Source organism: Botryllus schlosseri, chromosome 2 (genome assembly GCF_051294905.1).
Source record: "Botryllus schlosseri isolate E-star chromosome 2, Bs_hap1, whole genome shotgun sequence".
Lineage (NCBI taxonomy): Eukaryota > Metazoa > Chordata > Ascidiacea > Stolidobranchia > Styelidae > Botryllus > Botryllus schlosseri.
Window position 1 is genome coordinate 24,455,225 of NC_137237.1, and position 18,908 is coordinate 24,474,132.

General features: G+C 40.9%; 4 protein-coding genes across 4 annotated transcripts in view; 2 read left to right on the forward strand and 2 right to left on the reverse strand.

The window, feature by feature from the left end:
* Nucleotides 1-18,908, forward strand: part of LOC145456913 (uncharacterized) — a 185,142-nt gene that overhangs the window by 97,429 nt on the left and 68,805 nt on the right. The gene's annotated exons all lie outside the window — the stretch shown is intronic.
* The window catches only part of LOC145456849 (tubulin epsilon chain-like), a 297,431-nt gene that overhangs the window by 80,415 nt on the left and 198,108 nt on the right, over nucleotides 1-18,908 (forward strand). The window lies entirely within an intron of this gene.
* LOC145456886 (baculoviral IAP repeat-containing protein 3-like) lies at nucleotides 7,705-9,225 on the reverse strand. The gene is made up of 2 exons (XM_080335026.1): nucleotides 8,102-9,225; nucleotides 7,705-8,040 (listed from the first exon to the last, which is right to left on the reverse strand). Exons 1-2 carry the CDS (start codon nucleotides 9,138-9,140, stop codon nucleotides 8,015-8,017), a joined length of 1,065 nt encoding a protein of 354 aa, XP_080191152.1. The 5' UTR covers nucleotides 9,141-9,225; the 3' UTR covers nucleotides 7,705-8,014.
* Nucleotides 16,040-18,908, reverse strand: part of LOC145456830 (multiple inositol polyphosphate phosphatase 1-like) — a 28,080-nt gene continuing 25,211 nt past the window's right edge. The window contains exon 8 of the mRNA XM_080334956.1: nucleotides 16,040-18,196. Within this exon, the coding sequence (XP_080191082.1) occupies nucleotides 17,850-18,196 (347 nt within the window). The 3' untranslated portion in view covers nucleotides 16,040-17,849. The remainder of the gene's footprint in view (nucleotides 18,197-18,908) is intronic.

Consider the following 18,908-nt stretch of genomic DNA (forward strand, 5'->3'; position numbering starts at 1 on the left):
TTTCTAAACTGGTATCTGAGTGGGAATATCAGAATTGAAACTGATTTGGAATAAATATTCATTAAAATATTTTCGTTTTGTGTGAAAATTAAAATTTGATGGTGAGGTTCTTTTAACACTCTGCTTATGCCACTAGTCAATACACATTTTGGTGCCAATAATAATTCCAAGGTTTTAGGGTATTTTTATGTCGCTGAATCCAAAAATGTCATTTATTGTTCCGAATTGGCTCTATTTTTCGAGATATTCCATATTTTTTCGAAAAGTGCTGAAAATACTCAAATATTGACATTTAGGTAAAATTATCTTTGTATACTACGGTTTAGGTGTATTCTCATGTCGCTAAATCCAAAAATGACAATAGTTTACCGAATTGGCTCTAGTTTTTGAGATATTCCGTATTGTTGTTCGAAAAGTGCTACAATTCTCTTTATAGGCCAATACGACGACTTCGATGAGTTAACATCAGTAGTAGAGAAATGGTGGATATAGCCGCATATCGTCTTTTAACTTAAAGAAACTAAAATCTCTAATAAAATAAAGAAACAAAGGATAACGGACTTACGCATTTTGCAGAATTGCAGTTCGTGACGGATTGCTGCAAGCGATCTGATCGATATGTGGCTGTTTGATTTCCGTTTGAAATGAGTTTGGTGTAATATTTGTGACGTAATTCTCGCGGTTGTGGCGTGACTCGTTATTTATGAGTGGATTGATCACTGGTTCTGCCTGTTGATTTCAAAACCCGGCTGACCTATCGTGTCGCGCTTTCTGGAATTGAGTAAGGTTGCTATCTGCGTGTCAAAACTCGTTTGCGGTGAATATAATTTTATTATCAGGCGAATAATATCAAGGTTATTGTCTTTGTTGTAATCGAATCTTTCTGGATCTCTATGGTGTGTACTCCGACGAAACGGAAAAGTTGACGCGGCATGACGCGGCGTGTAATCGTGGGTTGGTTCATCCAATTTCTCTTGAATGTGATGGGATGAGGGAAAATTTGCCCATTGAACATTACAGCTGTGAAGTAAACGCTCCTCTTGATCCGTATATGAGAGCCTTATGCTATATCTCAAGTGCACGGTCAAGGCGTTGGGCCAAACGAAACGATGTAAATTCACGCTTGCCGTTTGAACTGGCATACTCTGGTCCGGAACGATAACCGTTCAGCTCCGTATTAGAGTGATATATATGTATTCTTGGTATCATTTTCAAGGCTACTTGCAGAATTACGTAACTCACTATCGGGGGATGAACGGATTCCGAAACTAGAAATGGTCCTGCCTGGCGATTTAAAACTCGGCTGACCTATCATGTCGATCAATGATTTCCGGTTCAATTGAATACGGCTGCTATCTGCGTATAATCAAAACTCGTTTATGTTAAATTAAACTCGTTTGAATTTATTATCAGGCGAATATACTCAAGGTTACTGTATTATTTGCTGTAATTTTCCGCGTATGACGATCGAATCTTTTTGGATCTCTGTAGTGTGTAACCCGACGAAACGGAAAAGCTCGCCTGGCGTGACTCGCCGTGTCAGCGTGTAATGGCGGGTTGATTGATTGATGGGTATATGATGACAATTTATGCTATGTTTCAAGCGTACGGTCAAGGTCACACGAATCGATGTAAAGTCTCGCTTGGTTGGATTCTCGTACTTGGATGGGGTGGGGGGTGGCTGACTAAGGGGCTACACATCCAAAACTACTTCCGTAACCAAATGTCAGTCAGGCGCAGAGACGAGCGGATATAAAAATTTGGTATTCTGAAACCATCTTGCTCCGGCTTATATTTTAAAACTCAACTGGCGTATGATTTCTCTTGAATCTCTCAATCAATAATTCCCGGTTCAATCGAGTGTGAATGCAAGCTGTCTGTGTGGTGCACGCGTTATCAAATCAAACTCGTTTGTGTCATTGAGTCCATGGTAGGCCTATATCACATTGATATCATTGTAAGCAGACAGTTTTGAGTAACTATGTGGGATTCTATTGAAAACAGCTTTATTACAAAGAAGCCGAGATAAGTCCATCGCTGTTGCTACTTGCTACCCGCCATTTTCAAGTGGTTTTTGACGACGTCCAAAGCTACTTCCCGCAGCTTACGACAGTAGAGAGCGAGTGTGCCAGGAGCGAGCCTCGTATACGGTACAAACGAGTGTGGATTTGAATGGGAAAACAAGGCATTGGGGGATCTTTACTGGATTACTTTTGGATTTAAGTTTATTCGGACCCGGATTTGTGGATTTTACATGCTACTCGCGAAATAATATCGCGGGCAAGTGATCCCCATGAATCAGCCGTGATCGATCGGGGGTGATGCGATGATGTCAGTCTGGATTCAAAATACTCGTTTGGATTAATCACATCAAAGTAATCAGTTTTCTTCTGGCTCGTGACTCTTGCATCGATGTGGTTCCTGTATCGAGAACTACGATACTAGATTCCATTGTACGCCGACGAATCGGGGCTCGTATACTGTACAAATGAGCGTGAATTCGGATGGGAGTACGGCGCATTGGAGTATTTTTACTGGATTACTTTTGGATTTACGTATATCCGGACAAGGATTTTTTAAATTGTACATGCTACTGGCGAAATAATTGCGCTAGTAAGTGATGGCCATAAATCAGCCGTGATCGATCGAGAGTGATACGATGATGTCAGTCGGGGTTTAAAATACTCATTTCGATTAATTCCATCAACGTAGTCATCTTCTTCTGACTCGTGACTCTTCCGTCGATGTGGTTCCTGTATTGAGAACTATACGATACTCGATTCCATTGTACGCTGACGTATCGGAAAAGTTCGCCTCGTTTCGTAGGATACTGGGGGAAAGGTTTAATCTCGCTGAATACGAGTTTGGGAATATTTGGCGTTATATTCGAGTGATAAAAAAACTTATCTCTAGGCAAGTAGACGTACTTGCTGAGTGATTGTAGCCTGCGACCCAAATTCCCATTGTCTCTGTCCACAATCGCTTGTGAAGTGGTGTAATGAATCGGTGATCCGAATCCAGCCCGGAATTGCTCCTGCTCCTGGACCCGATCGTAATCACCTCCGCTCAGATGTGATCAACCTGTTGACGGATATACAGTCTTGTCGTCATCGTTGTATGTTAAGTTGACGGAATAATACTTGATCATAATGAGCAATCTGTAAGATATACATCTCAGTAGTACCGTGTTTTCTGTTTCACGGTCATACAAATCGGGTGCAGTTCAGATTAGCAAGAAATCGAGCAGTTTCATTTTCCTGGTACTGAGTTGAGACGCAATAACTACTGGTCAGGCGTAATCATCTTCCATCTACAAAGGATGTTTCATTTTGGTATGGCTGCATATCAATTGTGTATATAAACTTGTATTTCGGCAGTCGATGAAGAAAATATGTAACCCGTTTGCTAAATATGTATGTTGTCTATTTTAGGAACACGAGAAGTGAAGTACATCAACAGTTTGATGTCAAAGAAAATATTATCCATGACGAAGCGTGAATAATGATTTTACCCGCTGCGTGTCGAAATAGCGTATAGCGTATAGCGTATAATAGCGTCGATTCCGCAGCTGCAACACCAATGGGTTGCGGGTTCGAGTCCGACTGAGTTCGACTGCAGAATTCTTACCCAAGTGTTCGATGTTTATCTAGGCTCCTATTTTTCATATAATCCGTACAAGCGATGCCTTCTAGAAGCTCAGAAGTGGGCAGTGCTACAAGTCGGTATCTACAGGACACAAATGACGTAAATCGTCCTGGTTGAAATGACCGTATTAGCAGTCTACAAGCACCATGAATATCACAAACAACGAAACAAACTCTACCCGCCATGATATCGACTCCAGCAGGACATATTTTCGATATATTGAGATATGTAAATTTCATTCTTAATATTTTCAATCTTGCAAGCGAACCATCTTTTAGGGCGGCAATAATACAAGATTTGTCGTTATCGACTAACGCTGTCAAGGGCGATTTGGTGTATGGAAATGTGAATATTGATTACGACGGTGCGATTTTGGACGGTTCGCCGCGGTAAACGATCCTTGATATCAGGAAACAATCAGGCGCAGTCTGAAAATATAGTCGAACATTCGTACCCTGCTACAATACCAAGCACAAAGCGTTATTGGAAAAAAAAATGCGATGAAGCGGCGATCGATATGCATCGTACAAAGACGTAGTAGTAGTCACGCACAAACACACACACACACACACACACACACACACACACACACACACACTAGAATACTAGTCAGATTATAGGACCACGAACTAACATATCGATCCAGTTTTCCGTCCCATGCCACCTCATTTTGTCTCTTTCCTTTCATATTCTCTGCTTTAGTTTTCATTCGGTGTGCATTCCTCTTCTTTACTTTACCTATGCCAAGGTGGGTGTGCGATTTCAAAGACTACTCCAAGCTCCAATTCGTTTCGACACCTTCCTGTCTTTCATTGTATCGCAGTTTTGTAGTGTTTTGAAACGATGAAAATATTAATAAACTAACACTGATACACTAAATTATCCCAAGAACAGCTGCAATACAGAAACGTTTGAGGTCTATATATTTGCGATTTTTTATTGCGTGTGAAGATTTAAAAACGACTAGCAGAATAGGTAGGAGAAGACTGGAGGAGCAAGCTCTAGCACATAATAGACATTTCGTCCATCAGTATTGGTGTTTGTAAGGCAGGGCTAGAATCTGTGTAAAATGAGGAAAATTACTATAATATGAATGCGAGGCATTCAATAGCACCCAAGCAGAGTTCTGAAAAACGTGAGTTGAACTGGATTGGATCCGAAAATGAACAATGCGCAGTGAGCACAATGACTCGGACTCGAGTCTCAACACCGTGATTCGGAGTTGAATATTCGAATCCTGAGTTGGACTCGGTGGTGAATGGAAAATGATTCGACTTGACTCGAGTCCTACCGAATGTTGGGATTAAGTCACCATCCTCGAGTCACGAATAGGGCTAGGCACAATGATTCGTGTACCCGAATCTGAAACGAGTAATATATATAACGATTCTAGTCGAGTAGTAAAAGACGATTTTTTTTTTCGAGTACTGAAAATATACGCTTCTATCGCCACTAAACGGCAATTTATCAACGAAAGTCATAGGTTCGATACTAGTTTCAAGTGTGGAAGCTGTAAAACTTTGATTGGTCGTATCGCAGCATACGAAACCTACAGACTACAGTACAATGCTACGAAAGTTACTGAAAATAACAAATCGCTGGTATGCCAGCTAGTTTTATGGCTCTACAGCATCACCAGATTCTTATGACTCTATATGGCGGGTGTTTTCAACCCGGATCCAATCATCTGGATAGTAAGTAGCCTATACACAAGTAAGTAACTCCGTCGGTCGGAAGAAGTAGGCGTATCACGCGATATACTTTTTCGTATCATAGATAATGATATCATGCAAATTCTGCACGAGATGTGTCTTGGAAGTGGCACGTAAAACGTTGTTGTCCCCCACCAATATAGCTTCTCTAGATGAGATGTCTTATTCGTTTTGCTATCTGACCCGTTTGTGGAAATCTTCAGCGACAATTATTGTTCTGGGGATCATTTTCGTTGAGTATTAAAATATGGTCTCTCGCAGAGCGTGACGGTCAACAAATGTATGTCTCAAATATTCAGCGGAAACCGGGGTACATTATTGTTCGAGACTCCTATATATGACTTGGAATAAAGCACCGATGCCTTGTCATTCAGAGGCTGCTGTATCGAGAGCGTCCATGGCAGTTGATCGAATAATCATGTGAGAAGATGGTCAAATATGATTGTCTACCTATCTATTATGAATATTCTATTTCGGAGTGTTTCCTTGTATATCCCCGAGAGTGACGACATAGAGTCGACTATTACTGATCTCGCGATGTGAGAATACAACTCGTGAAAAGAAGCTTGTGATCTGTGATGGATTACAGAATATTCCGATGTCAACGCTGACGTTCTTGAAAATGGTGTGATTCGTTATAGTTCTGATCTTGTGTGACTACCCCAAACAGTAGATTATCGACTATAAAACGTTTGTGTAGCTATAATTCGTATCCAAGTTGTTGAACTAAGACATATGACGGTAGAATCGAATGCCATACATAAAAACTTATTCAAATACCTACTAAGAGTGAACATTACAACGTTGAGTCACTTGAAAAGTTGTCGTGGTAGCGGAATATTGTTTGTGAATCGATATGGTTAGTAACAGTTGGATTGTTCGCACATTTAATGCTATTTATCGATATCGGATCGGCTTATGAAATATCAGTGTGAGAACCAAGTGCGTGCCAACTGCCCTTTGTTGATGGAAATAAACACCTGTCTCCCGTATTGCTGTCAGAAAACAATCTGTTTTCATGAAATACGCATATTTGCACGCCAAGTCCTGCTAATTTTGTTGCCCGTTCGTTTTTGTATTAACATTAAGTGTGTAGTATCGCTCCTTTGGCGATGGTAATTTGGCGGAAAAAGTCAGCACCTAAGATTAAAAAAAATCAACCAGAGAACGAGCTGTTTCTCCGTGACCTTTCAATATTCACCTATGGTTTTGAATTCACAGCAAATGACGTTATTGTTGACAATATGTGAATTGCTATCGAAGATTCGTAGTAATGGTTTTGTCTGTTTTTAGGATGATATATTTCTCAAACAGTTTCCAAAAATGAGAGACTGTTATGGGAAGACACTTCGACCCGGATCCGCCAGTACAGAGATGCGTATATATCGCGTCGGGTTCTCACCGCTCCGAATTATATAGACTCGCTACGTTCGCCAGGTTTTCGAGACTGTCGTACGCAAAGCGTGCAGATTTAGCATCTGACGGATATTATTGGCTGGGGTTCGAAGACAAAATTAAATGTTTCGGATGCAGTATTTCACTCGAAAAATGGGTTGAAAAGGATACGAATGTAAGTTGTCATGAAGCGAGTTGTGTTCGAGACGTATTCAATATTCCCGTTGAAAGATCGAATTTCAGGAGTCTATTACGGGAGTTTAAGCTCCAAATCGAGACACCGCAAGTCAATAACAGCGACATAAAACTTGCGAATATCATTGACCGAGAACACGCGTGTTTGATTAAGAACCTCGACTTGAAAAGGGAATCGAAGCGACGCGAAACCTTCAAGAAATGGCCTAGCTATCCAATACCCCACGCAGTAGGCGAGTTGGCGAAACAAGGGTTTTTCTATCTCGGTAACTTAGACAGAACGCAGTGCTTTAGCTGCTTCGGTGTTCTTCGCAATTGGAAACCCATAGACGACGTATCGGAAATACACCTTACACATTTTCCAAAATGTACTTTCGCACGTGGTAGCTTTTCAGGAAATATCGCACTAGCTGAGCAAGACCGCGGTAATTTGGATGACTTACTTCACGAGAAAATACGACGGCTCACTATCAATGTGAAAGAACCAGATGAGCCATCCGAGGATGAAAAACACTATCTTGCTGAACTATTCCCTTGCCTTAACCCCGCGAATCCTGTAATGTCGTCCTTGTCACGAAGAATAGCAACCTTCGACGAAGGTTGGGATCCCGCTAAAATCAATGCTAGCGTTGAGCAATTAGCAAATGCGGGGTTTTATTACATCGATTCGGACAAGACGAAATGTTTTTACTGCAATGGTGGACTTCGGTGGGACCGGACAGACGAGGTTTGGACGGAACATGCTAAATGGCCAGTTAGAATGTCCCGTCTAATCCAACTGATAGAAATAGAAGTAGTCCAACACAAGGCACTTGAGTATGTAGTGTAATTAGGTAAAACCTACCACAATTCTGAGAAAAAAATAGAAGTACTTCATGACTGCCACCACTGCGTTCTACGTCAGTCCCACAAGTCTAGAAACAATGCAAAGATGTCCACATGCTATAGTCATATTCATTTATATTTATTTCACATCGTTTACACGTCACGGCCTCTCCCATTTTCGATGCAATCCAACGGTGATCCATCGTTTGATTGACGATTCCGCAGAACATTTTGTCGTTTAGTCAACTCCAACTTCGTGATGGGGTTTCTAATAATCGGACGGTTGAGATTTGGATATGTGTTTTCGATGCGTCGCCCGAATTCGATACCTTTCATACGAAGTACGTACTCGCATTGCGGAAACCATTTAGCATGTTCCGTCCAAACCTCGTCTGTCCGGTCCCACCGAAGTCCACCATTGCAGTAAAAACATTTCGTCTTGTCCGAATCGATGTAATAAAACCCCGCATTTGCTAATTGCTCAACGCTAGCATTGATTTTAGCGGGATCCCAACCTTCGTCGAAGGTTGCTATTCTTCGTGACAAGGACGACATTACAGGATTCGCAGGGTTAAGGCAAGGGAATAGTTCAGCAAGATAGTGTTTTTCATCCTCGGATGGCTCATCTGGTTCTTTCACATTGATAGTGAGCCGTCGTATTTTCTCGTGAAGTAAGTCATCCAAATTACCGCGGTCTTGCTCAGCTAGTGCGATATTTCCTGAAAAGCTACCACGTGCGAAAGTACATTTTGGAAAATGTGTAAGGTGTATTTCCGATACGTCGTCTATGGGTTTCCAATTGCGAAGAACACCGAAGCAGCTAAAGCACTGCGTTCTGTCTAAGTTACCGAGATAGAAAAACCCTTGTTTCGCCAACTCGCCTACTGCGTGGGGTATTGGATAGCTAGGCCATTTCTTGAAGGTTTCGCGTCGCTTCGATTCCCTTTTCAAGTCGAGGTTCTTAATCAAACACGCGTGTTCTCGGTCAATGATATTCGCAAGTTTTATGTCGCTGTTATTGACTTGCGGTGTCTCGATTTGGAGCTTAAACTCCCGTAATAGACTCCTGAAATTCGATCTTTCAACGGGAATATTGAATACGTCTCGAACACAACTCGCTTCATGACAACTTACATTCGTATCCTTTTCAACCCATTTTTCGAGTGAAATACTGCATCCGAAACATTTAATTTTGTCTTCGAACCCCAGCCAATAATATCCGTCAGATGCTAAATCTGCACGCTTTGCGTACGACAGTCTCGAAAACCTGGCGAACGTAGCGAGTCTATATAATTCGGAGCGGTGAGAACCCGACGCGATATATACGCATCTCTGTACTGGCGGATCCGGGTCGAAGTGTCTTCCCATAACAGTCTCTCATTTTTGGAAACTGTTTGAGAAATATATCATCCTAAAAACAGACAAAACCATTACTACGAATCTTCGATAGCAATTCACATATTGTCAACAATAACGTCATTTGCTGTGAATTCAAAACCATAGGTGAATATTGAAAGGTCACGGAGAAACAGCTCGTTCTCTGGTTGATTTTTTTTAATCTTAGGTGCTGACTTTTTCCGCCAAATTACCATCGCCAAAGGAGCGATACTACACACTTAATGTTAATACAAAAACGAACGGGCAACAAAATTAGCAGGACTTGGCGTGCAAATATGCGTATTTCATGAAAACAGATTGTTTTCTGACAGCAATACGGGAGACAGGTGTTTATTTCCATCAACAAAGGGCAGTTGGCACGCACTTGGTTCTCACACTGATATTTCATAAGCCGATCCGATATCGATAAATAGCATTAAATGTGCGAACAATCCAACTGTTACTAACCATATCGATTCACAAACAATATTCCGCTACCACGACAACTTTTCAAGTGACTCAACGTTGTAATGTTCACTCTTAGTAGGTATTTGAATAAGTTTTTATGTATGGCATTCGATTCTACCGTCATATGTCTTAGTTCAACAACTTGGATACGAATTATAGCTACACAAACGTTTTATAGTCGATAATCTACTGTTTGGGGTAGTCACACAAGATCAGAACTATAACGAATCACACCATTTTCAAGAACGTCAGCGTTGACATCGGAATATTCTGTAATCCATCACAGATCACAAGCTTCTTTTCACGAGTTGTATTCTCACATCGCGAGATCAGTAATAGTCGACTCTATGTCGTCACTCTCGGGGATATACAAGGAAACACTCCGAAATAGAATATTCATAATAGATAGGTAGACAATCATATTTGACCATCTTCTCACATGATTATTCGATCAACTGCCATGGACGCTCTCGATACAGCAGCCTCTGAATGACAAGGCATCGGTGCTTTATTCCAAGTCATATATAGGAGTCTCGAACAATAATGTACCCCGGTTTCCGCTGAATATTTGAGACATACATTTGTTGACCGTCACGCTCTGCGAGAGACCATATTTTAATACTCAACGAAAATGATCCCCAGAACAATAATTGTCGCTGAAGATTTCCACAAACGGGTCAGATAGCAAAACGAATAAGACATCTCATCTAGAGAAGCTATATTGGTGGGGGACAACAACGTTTTACGTGCCACTTCCAAGACACATCTCGTGCAGAATTTGCATGATATCATTATCTATGATACGAAAAAGTATATCGCGTGATACGCCTACTTCTTCCGACCGACGGAGTTACTTACTTGTGTATAGGCTACTTACTATCCAGATGATTGGATCCGGGTTGAAAACACCCGCCATATAGAGTCATAAGAATCTGGTGATGCTGTAGAGCCATAAAACTAGCTGGCATACCAGCGATTTGTTATTTTCAGTAACTTTCGTAGCATTGTACTGTAGTCTGTAGGTTTCGTATGCTGCGATACGACCAATCAAAGTTTTACAGCTTCCACACTTGAAACTAGTATCGAACCTATGACTTTCGTTGATAAATTGCCGTTTAGTGGCGATAGAAGCGTATATTTTCAGTACTCGAAAAAAAAATCGTCTTTTACTACTCGACTAGAATCGTTATATATATTACTCGTTTCAGATTCGGGTACACGAATCATTGTGCCTAGCCCTATTCGTGACTCGAGGATGGTGACTTAATCCCAACATTCGGTAGGACTCGAGTCAAGTCGAATCATTTTCCATTCACCACCGAGTCCAACTCAGGATTCGAATATTCAACTCCGAATCACGGTGTTGAGACTCGAGTCCGAGTCATTGTGCTCACTGCGCATTGTTCATTTTCGGATCCAATCCAGTTCAACTCACGTTTTTCAGAACTCTGCTTGGGTGCTATTGAATGCCTCGCATTCATATTATAGTAATTTTCCTCATTTTACACAGATTCTAGCCCTGCCTTACAAACACCAATACTGATGGACGAAATGTCTATTATGTGCTAGAGCTTGCTCCTCCAGTCTTCTCCTACCTATTCTGCTAGTCGTTTTTAAATCTTCACACGCAATAAAAAATCGCAAATATATAGACCTCAAACGTTTCTGTATTGCAGCTGTTCTTGGGATAATTTAGTGTATCAGTGTTAGTTTATTAATATTTTCATCGTTTCAAAACACTACAAAACTGCGATACAATGAAAGACAGGAAGGTGTCGAAACGAATTGGAGCTTGGAGTAGTCTTTGAAATCGCACACCCACCTTGGCATAGGTAAAGTAAAGAAGAGGAATGCACACCGAATGAAAACTAAAGCAGAGAATATGAAAGGAAAGAGACAAAATGAGGTGGCATGGGACGGAAAACTGGATCGATATGTTAGTTCGTGGTCCTATAATCTGACTAGTATTCTAGTGTGTGTGTGTGTGTGTGTGTGTGTGTGTGTGTGTGTGTGTGTTGTGCGTGACTACTACTACGTCTTTGTACGATGCATATCGATCGCCGCTTCATCGCATTTTTTTTCCAATAACGCTTTGTGCTTGGTATTGTAGCAGGGTACGAATGTTCGACTATATTTTCAGACTGCGCCTGATTGTTTCCTGATATCAAGGATCGTTTACCGCGGCGAACCGTCCAAAATCGCACCGTCGTAATCAATATTCACATTTCCATACACCAAATCGCCCTTGACAGCGTTAGTCGATAACGACAAATCTTGTATTATTGCCGCCCTAAAAGATGGTTCGCTTGCAAGATTGAAAATATTAAGAATGAAATTTACATATCTCAATATATCGAAAATATGTCCTGCTGGAGTCGATATCATGGCGGGTAGAGTTTGTTTCGTTGTTTGTGATATTCATGGTGCTTGTAGACTGCTAATACGGTCATTTCAACCAGGACGATTTACGTCATTTGTGTCCTGTAGATACCGACTTGTAGCACTGCCCACTTCTGAGCTTCTAGAAGGCATCGCTTGTACGGATTATATGAAAAATAGGAGCCTAGATAAACATCGAACACTTGGGTAAGAATTCTGCAGTCGAACTCAGTCGGACTCGAACCCGCAACCCATTGGTGTTGCAGCTGCGGAATCGACGCTATTATACGCTATACGCTATACGCTATTTCGACACGCAGCGGGTAAAATCATTATTCACGCTTCGTCATGGATAATATTTTCTTTGACATCAAACTGTTGATGTACTTCACTTCTCGTGTTCCTAAAATAGACAACATACATATTTAGCAAACGGGTTACATATTTTCTTCATCGACTGCCGAAATACAAGTTTATATACACAATTGATATGCAGCCATACCAAAATGAAACATCCTTTGTAGATGGAAGATGATTACGCCTGACCAGTAGTTATTGCGTCTCAACTCAGTACCAGGAAAATGAAACTGCTCGATTTCTTGCTAATCTGAACTGCACCCGATTTGTATGACCGTGAAACAGAAAACACGGTACTACTGAGATGTATATCTTACAGATTGCTCATTATGATCAAGTATTATTCCGTCAACTTAACATACAACGATGACGACAAGACTGTATATCCGTCAACAGGTTGATCACATCTGAGCGGAGGTGATTACGATCGGGTCCAGGAGCAGGAGCAATTCCGGGCTGGATTCGGATCACCGATTCATTACACCACTTCACAAGCGATTGTGGACAGAGACAATGGGAATTTGGGTCGCAGGCTACAATCACTCAGCAAGTACGTCTACTTGCCTAGAGATAAGTTTTTTTATCACTCGAATATAACGCCAAATATTCCCAAACTCGTATTCAGCGAGATTAAACCTTTCCCCCAGTATCCTACGAAACGAGGCGAACTTTTCCGATACGTCAGCGTACAATGGAATCGAGTATCGTATAGTTCTCAATACAGGAACCACATCGACGGAAGAGTCACGAGTCAGAAGAAGATGACTACGTTGATGGAATTAATCGAAATGAGTATTTTAAACCCCGACTGACATCATCGTATCACTCTCGATCGATCACGGCTGATTTATGGCCATCACTTACTAGCGCAATTATTTCGCCAGTAGCATGTACAATTTAAAAAATCCTTGTCCGGATATACGTAAATCCAAAAGTAATCCAGTAAAAATACTCCAATGCGCCGTACTCCCATCCGAATTCACGCTCATTTGTACAGTATACGAGCCCCGATTCGTCGGCGTACAATGGAATCTAGTATCGTAGTTCTCGATACAGGAACCACATCGATGCAAGAGTCACGAGCCAGAAGAAAACTGATTACTTTGATGTGATTAATCCAAACGAGTATTTTGAATCCAGACTGACATCATCGCATCACCCCCGATCGATCACGGCTGATTCATGGGGATCACTTGCCCGCGATATTATTTCGCGAGTAGCATGTAAAATCCACAAATCCGGGTCCGAATAAACTTAAATCCAAAAGTAATCCAGTAAAGATCCCCCAATGCCTTGTTTTCCCATTCAAATCCACACTCGTTTGTACCGTATACGAGGCTCGCTCCTGGCACACTCGCTCTCTACTGTCGTAAGCTGCGGGAAGTAGCTTTGGACGTCGTCAAAAACCACTTGAAAATGGCGGGTAGCAAGTAGCAACAGCGATGGACTTATCTCGGCTTCTTTGTAATAAAGCTGTTTTCAATAGAATCCCACATAGTTACTCAAAACTGTCTGCTTACAATGATATCAATGTGATATAGGCCTACCATGGACTCAATGACACAAACGAGTTTGATTTGATAACGCGTGCACCACACAGACAGCTTGCATTCACACTCGATTGAACCGGGAATTATTGATTGAGAGATTCAAGAGAAATCATACGCCAGTTGAGTTTTAAAATATAAGCCGGAGCAAGATGGTTTCAGAATACCAAATTTTTATATCCGCTCGTCTCTGCGCCTGACTGACATTTGGTTACGGAAGTAGTTTTGGATGTGTAGCCCCTTAGTCAGCCACCCCCCACCCCATCCAAGTACGAGAATCCAACCAAGCGAGACTTTACATCGATTCGTGTGACCTTGACCGTACGCTTGAAACATAGCATAAATTGTCATCATATACCCATCAATCAATCAACCCGCCATTACACGCTGACACGGCGAGTCACGCCAGGCGAGCTTTTCCGTTTCGTCGGGTTACACACTACAGAGATCCAAAAAGATTCGATCGTCATACGCGGAAAATTACAGCAAATAATACAGTAACCTTGAGTATATTCGCCTGATAATAAATTCAAACGAGTTTAATTTAACATAAACGAGTTTTGATTATACGCAGATAGCAGCCGTATTCAATTGAACCGGAAATCATTGATCGACATGATAGGTCAGCCGAGTTTTAAATCGCCAGGCAGGACCATTTCTAGTTTCGGAATCCGTTCATCCCCCGATAGTGAGTTACGTAATTCTGCAAGTAGCCTTGAAAATGATACCAAGAATACATATATATCACTCTAATACGGAGCTGAACGGTTATCGTTCCGGACCAGAGTATGCCAGTTCAAACGGCAAGCGTGAATTTACATCGTTTCGTTTGGCCCAACGCCTTGACCGTGCACTTGAGATATAGCATAAGGCTCTCATATACGGATCAAGAGGAGCGTTTACTTCACAGCTGTAATGTTCAATGGGCAAATTTTCCCTCATCCCATCACATTCAAGAGAAATTGGATGAACCAACCCACGATTACACGCCGCGTCATGCCGCGTCAACTTTTCCGTTTCGTCGGAGTACACACCATAGAGATCCAGAAAGATTCGATTACAACAAAGACAATAACCTTGATATTATTCGCCTGATAATAAAATTATATTCACCGCAAACGAGTTTTGACACGCAGATAGCAACCTTACTCAATTCCAGAAAGCGCGACACGATAGGTCAGCCGGGTTTTGAAATCAACAGGCAGAACCAGTGATCAATCCACTCATAAATAACGAGTCACGCCACAACCGCGAGAATTACGTCACAAATATTACACCAAACTCATTTCAAACGGAAATCAAACAGCCACATATCGATCAGATCGCTTGCAGCAATCCGTCACGAACTGCAATTCTGCAAAATGCGTAAGTCCGTTATCCTTTGTTTCTTTATTTTATTAGAGATTTTAGTTTCTTTAAGTTAAAAGACGATATGCGGCTATATCCACCATTTCTCTACTACTAACATCTGTCTTTTCAAGTGTGTGCATGCAGTATTCTTCATTTCTTGATGCGATTTCGTTAAAGACGCAATCGTTAACACAGAGAGCCATACGCGAATCCTGTTTCATGTGTAAATCAAGCAAAAATTATAAAAATTAGGCGATATCAGCATTAAACAACTAATTTTTGTACTGCAAAAACAGGAGACGTCAAAGCACAAACACTAATTTTAGTAACACTCAAAGTTCATTTAGTAAGCTGCCGAAACAGGCTGATTAATCATATACCTGTACTGTAATAAAATAATTAATCATTGTTTATAAATTTTCTTTGGTACGACTTTCTGGAATGTGACGCACGCAAGCAGTCACGTTGGAGACTCCAACACTAGTCGGCCATCATATGTGCATCCCACTGGCCCTGATACCTCTCTTCGGTGACATTACTGTCCTGCTGGAACCTTTATCCCTGCTCTTCACGTAGACACCGCCAAGGTTTGCAGGAAAACCATCTAAGCGACTGAAGAGATAGTGAACCTTGATACTGATATTCACACCTGAATCTTTCAAGTTGGGAAGCATACAATGTACCGCGACATGTTTGGAAGCATACATTTGCGACAATGTGAATTAACCAACATTTGTAGCCTACCTATCGCAAAGCAGCGTGATGCTGAAATTCTCACACTACCAAAACGACATTGGAACAAATTGTATATTCATTCATGATTCAAGATGAAATCACAATAAAAATAAGCAATGATAGCACTTATTACAATACAAACCAGCGCATCCATTAGGGCTGTTAACAAATTTTCTTTCATATTTTACTGGCTACCCAGTGAAATTTGTTTGAGAATACGAAGCATAACGAATTTGGCATAATCTCAAGTTCCAACCCGTAGAAGACATGTTATTAGATTAGAAAATTTGGGATTCGAAAAAGAACAGTATTCATGGTGAGAAATTCTAACAATCATTACTAATAAAAATTGATGGATGTTTTTAGCCTGCGTAACAATTTTAGTAGCAAACCAGTAAACTTACAAAAAAAAGAGTTTTTTAGCAACAGTAGTATCCATTCATACTTTAAGGTAAAATCACCCTTTCCAATGGTTGATCAAAGCAAATAATTTACAATGAAAGCAATTGTTGTAATGCAAAGGCATTAAAATGGAAGCACTCATCACCATCGTTGAATGGAAGCCTTTGCGAACGTTGATTGGAAAATGCAACCCAGCACGATTATGATCAGCAAACAATTGCCGCAACGCAAGCTATACTAGGAACCTCTTTATCTTCAACGTAAGAGACGAATTACTGTTGGACCACGTGCATTCTCGTTTGCAATCATATATCGAGTGTGCATGAGCGCTCGATACATTCAATTTCTCTACTTGTCGCTCAACTACACTTGGGGCGCAAATTGAACTTAATTATTAGCCAAACGACTCGTAGTACGTCGAATTCCGTTCTTATTTGTTCGGTCATATGTCATTGTGGTTTGCACAATGAAAATTACATCAAAAGTGGGACGCAAACTGAAAAAGGTTGGGAAGCACTGACCTAGGCTTAGCCTATTTGTTGCATATCTTAACAAAATATTGTTAAGTATATTCTTCATCTTCTTTTTATATAACAATTTTCGGTTGGTTTGTACGAATGAGCTTTATTTTGCAAAAACAAAGTGCGGATGGTGCTCAAAAAGGTTGAAAAGAACGTTCCTTGGAGATGGCTCGACTTTTCTTGTGGATACACATGAAACAGATCTCTGATATATGATCGATATGCTTTTCCAATGTGTCATGTCGCCAAAGTGAATACGCAAGTTGCGTGAAAAAGTCTTAGCTTGGATAAGGCCCTGTTCGAATCCTGACGGTGAATTGATTTTGGGAAAGCATATGAGTCGATCTATGTTATACTGAGCAATGAGCCGACTTCTATATAATGCCACTTTATAAAGGGGAAGATTTAACACAAATTTCTGGTTAATAAACATCGTCATGTTCACTTGTGAGTAGCGATCTCTTAGCAACAGCAAGTGACAACTTCCAAATTTGAAATTCTCATCACCCCGGCTGACACAAAGTCACTGAGACAAAGACACAAGACGGTATAATATATCTGACAGTAATAGAGGAGATATATCGTTCAATCGGTAAACGATTTCGGTAATAAAAAGAATGTCATATTTATATTGAAAATTTTCTTAGAAAGTATGCATTATGTAGTTGCGCTTGCTTCAAAGAATGTCGTGAGACAGATGAACAATTGTTGCCTGCATGCTTATTATTATGTCAGTATGTCGTTATGTACATGATTGGTCACCTCCGCCTACATCCGAATTCCAGAATATATTTCCAACTCATATAGAATTTATATTTCATATGACAGTTGAATATTTTATTATCTGATCATAACGGTTTGCGAAGGTTTTGCGTTAATTTTATTGTGTTGAGTGGCCGCAACTGACTCGTGGTTGGAGGATATCTGGTATAAATAAAACATCACATCTGGACTCGATCGAGTGAGACCAGTACAACTAGGTTGAGTAGAATGAAGATGGCATGGCGTTTTAACTGGTTGACAGAATATCCAGCGCTTGTGGTTTCGTCAGATGTCGGAGCGCTTGTGGTTTCGTCAGATGTCGGAGCGCTTGTGGTTTCGTCAGATGTCGAAGCGTCTGTGACCTCGCTTCTTAGAGAACATAAGTCTGTCCAGTTGCAATCCTCAGGGTCGTTGAAACCGAAATAATCGAGTGCTTCGTCCAGGTCCCACGTTCCATTGGTAATAGGACTGTGTAGCGGTAAATATAAAGGTTTTTCCTTGTGAAAGACTTGGAGCTTCTTTTCTGCTGTAAACGTGAAAATTCGCGAATTCGATGTGTATACTCAAAGTATAGATATAGTGGGGCGGTTCAGCCCAAATATTCAGAAGGATTGTGCATTTTGTGATACAAGCACCAAATTTGGCACACATGTATATTAACATGTTGCGAACATTTTCAGATATTGAGCCACTCGGAATTCTCTCTTTATGTCCGCCATATTGGATTTCAAAATGGCCGCCATTTGAAATCTACATTTGCGATTATCTCTGGGCCTAATGCTGCTAAAATGAAGTCAATAGTAGCATTTGACCCAGACATAATCGCAAATGTAGATTTCAAATGGCGGCCATTTTGAAATCCAATATGGCGGACATAAAGAGAGAATTCTGAGTGGCTCAATATCTGAAAATGTTCGCAACATGTTAATATACATGTGTGCCAAATTTGGTGCTTGTGTCACAAAATGCACAATAGGTTTGCTATGCTGCCCCACTAATATGGCAATCGCGCCAGTTCATCGCTTATAAAATTGCGGAGTAACGCCGCTTAACAGCCGATACTCGCCAAGAGTTCAACGTAGATGAGGTCTGTCAATTGATAAAACTAGGATTAAAGTAGGTCAAAAGTCTATATAGGAACGTATTTTAGAGGGCAAAGTTATGGTTACAGTGACCGTGAATTTATTTTGATAACTGGTAAGACACTGGTGTACAATATTCGATCGATGTCGTCACTA

What these genes read in the sequence shown, in the direction of transcription:
- LOC145456886 (XM_080335026.1), bottom strand. Translation starts at nt 9,140, where the DNA reads ATGGGAAGACACTTCGACCCGGATCCGCCAGTACAGAGATGCGTATAT. An exon ending in GTACGTACTTCGTATGAAAG is followed by an intron (nt 8,041 to 8,101) that starts GTATCGAATTCG and finishes TCCGATTATTAG; the next exon opens with AAACCCCATCACGAAGTTGG.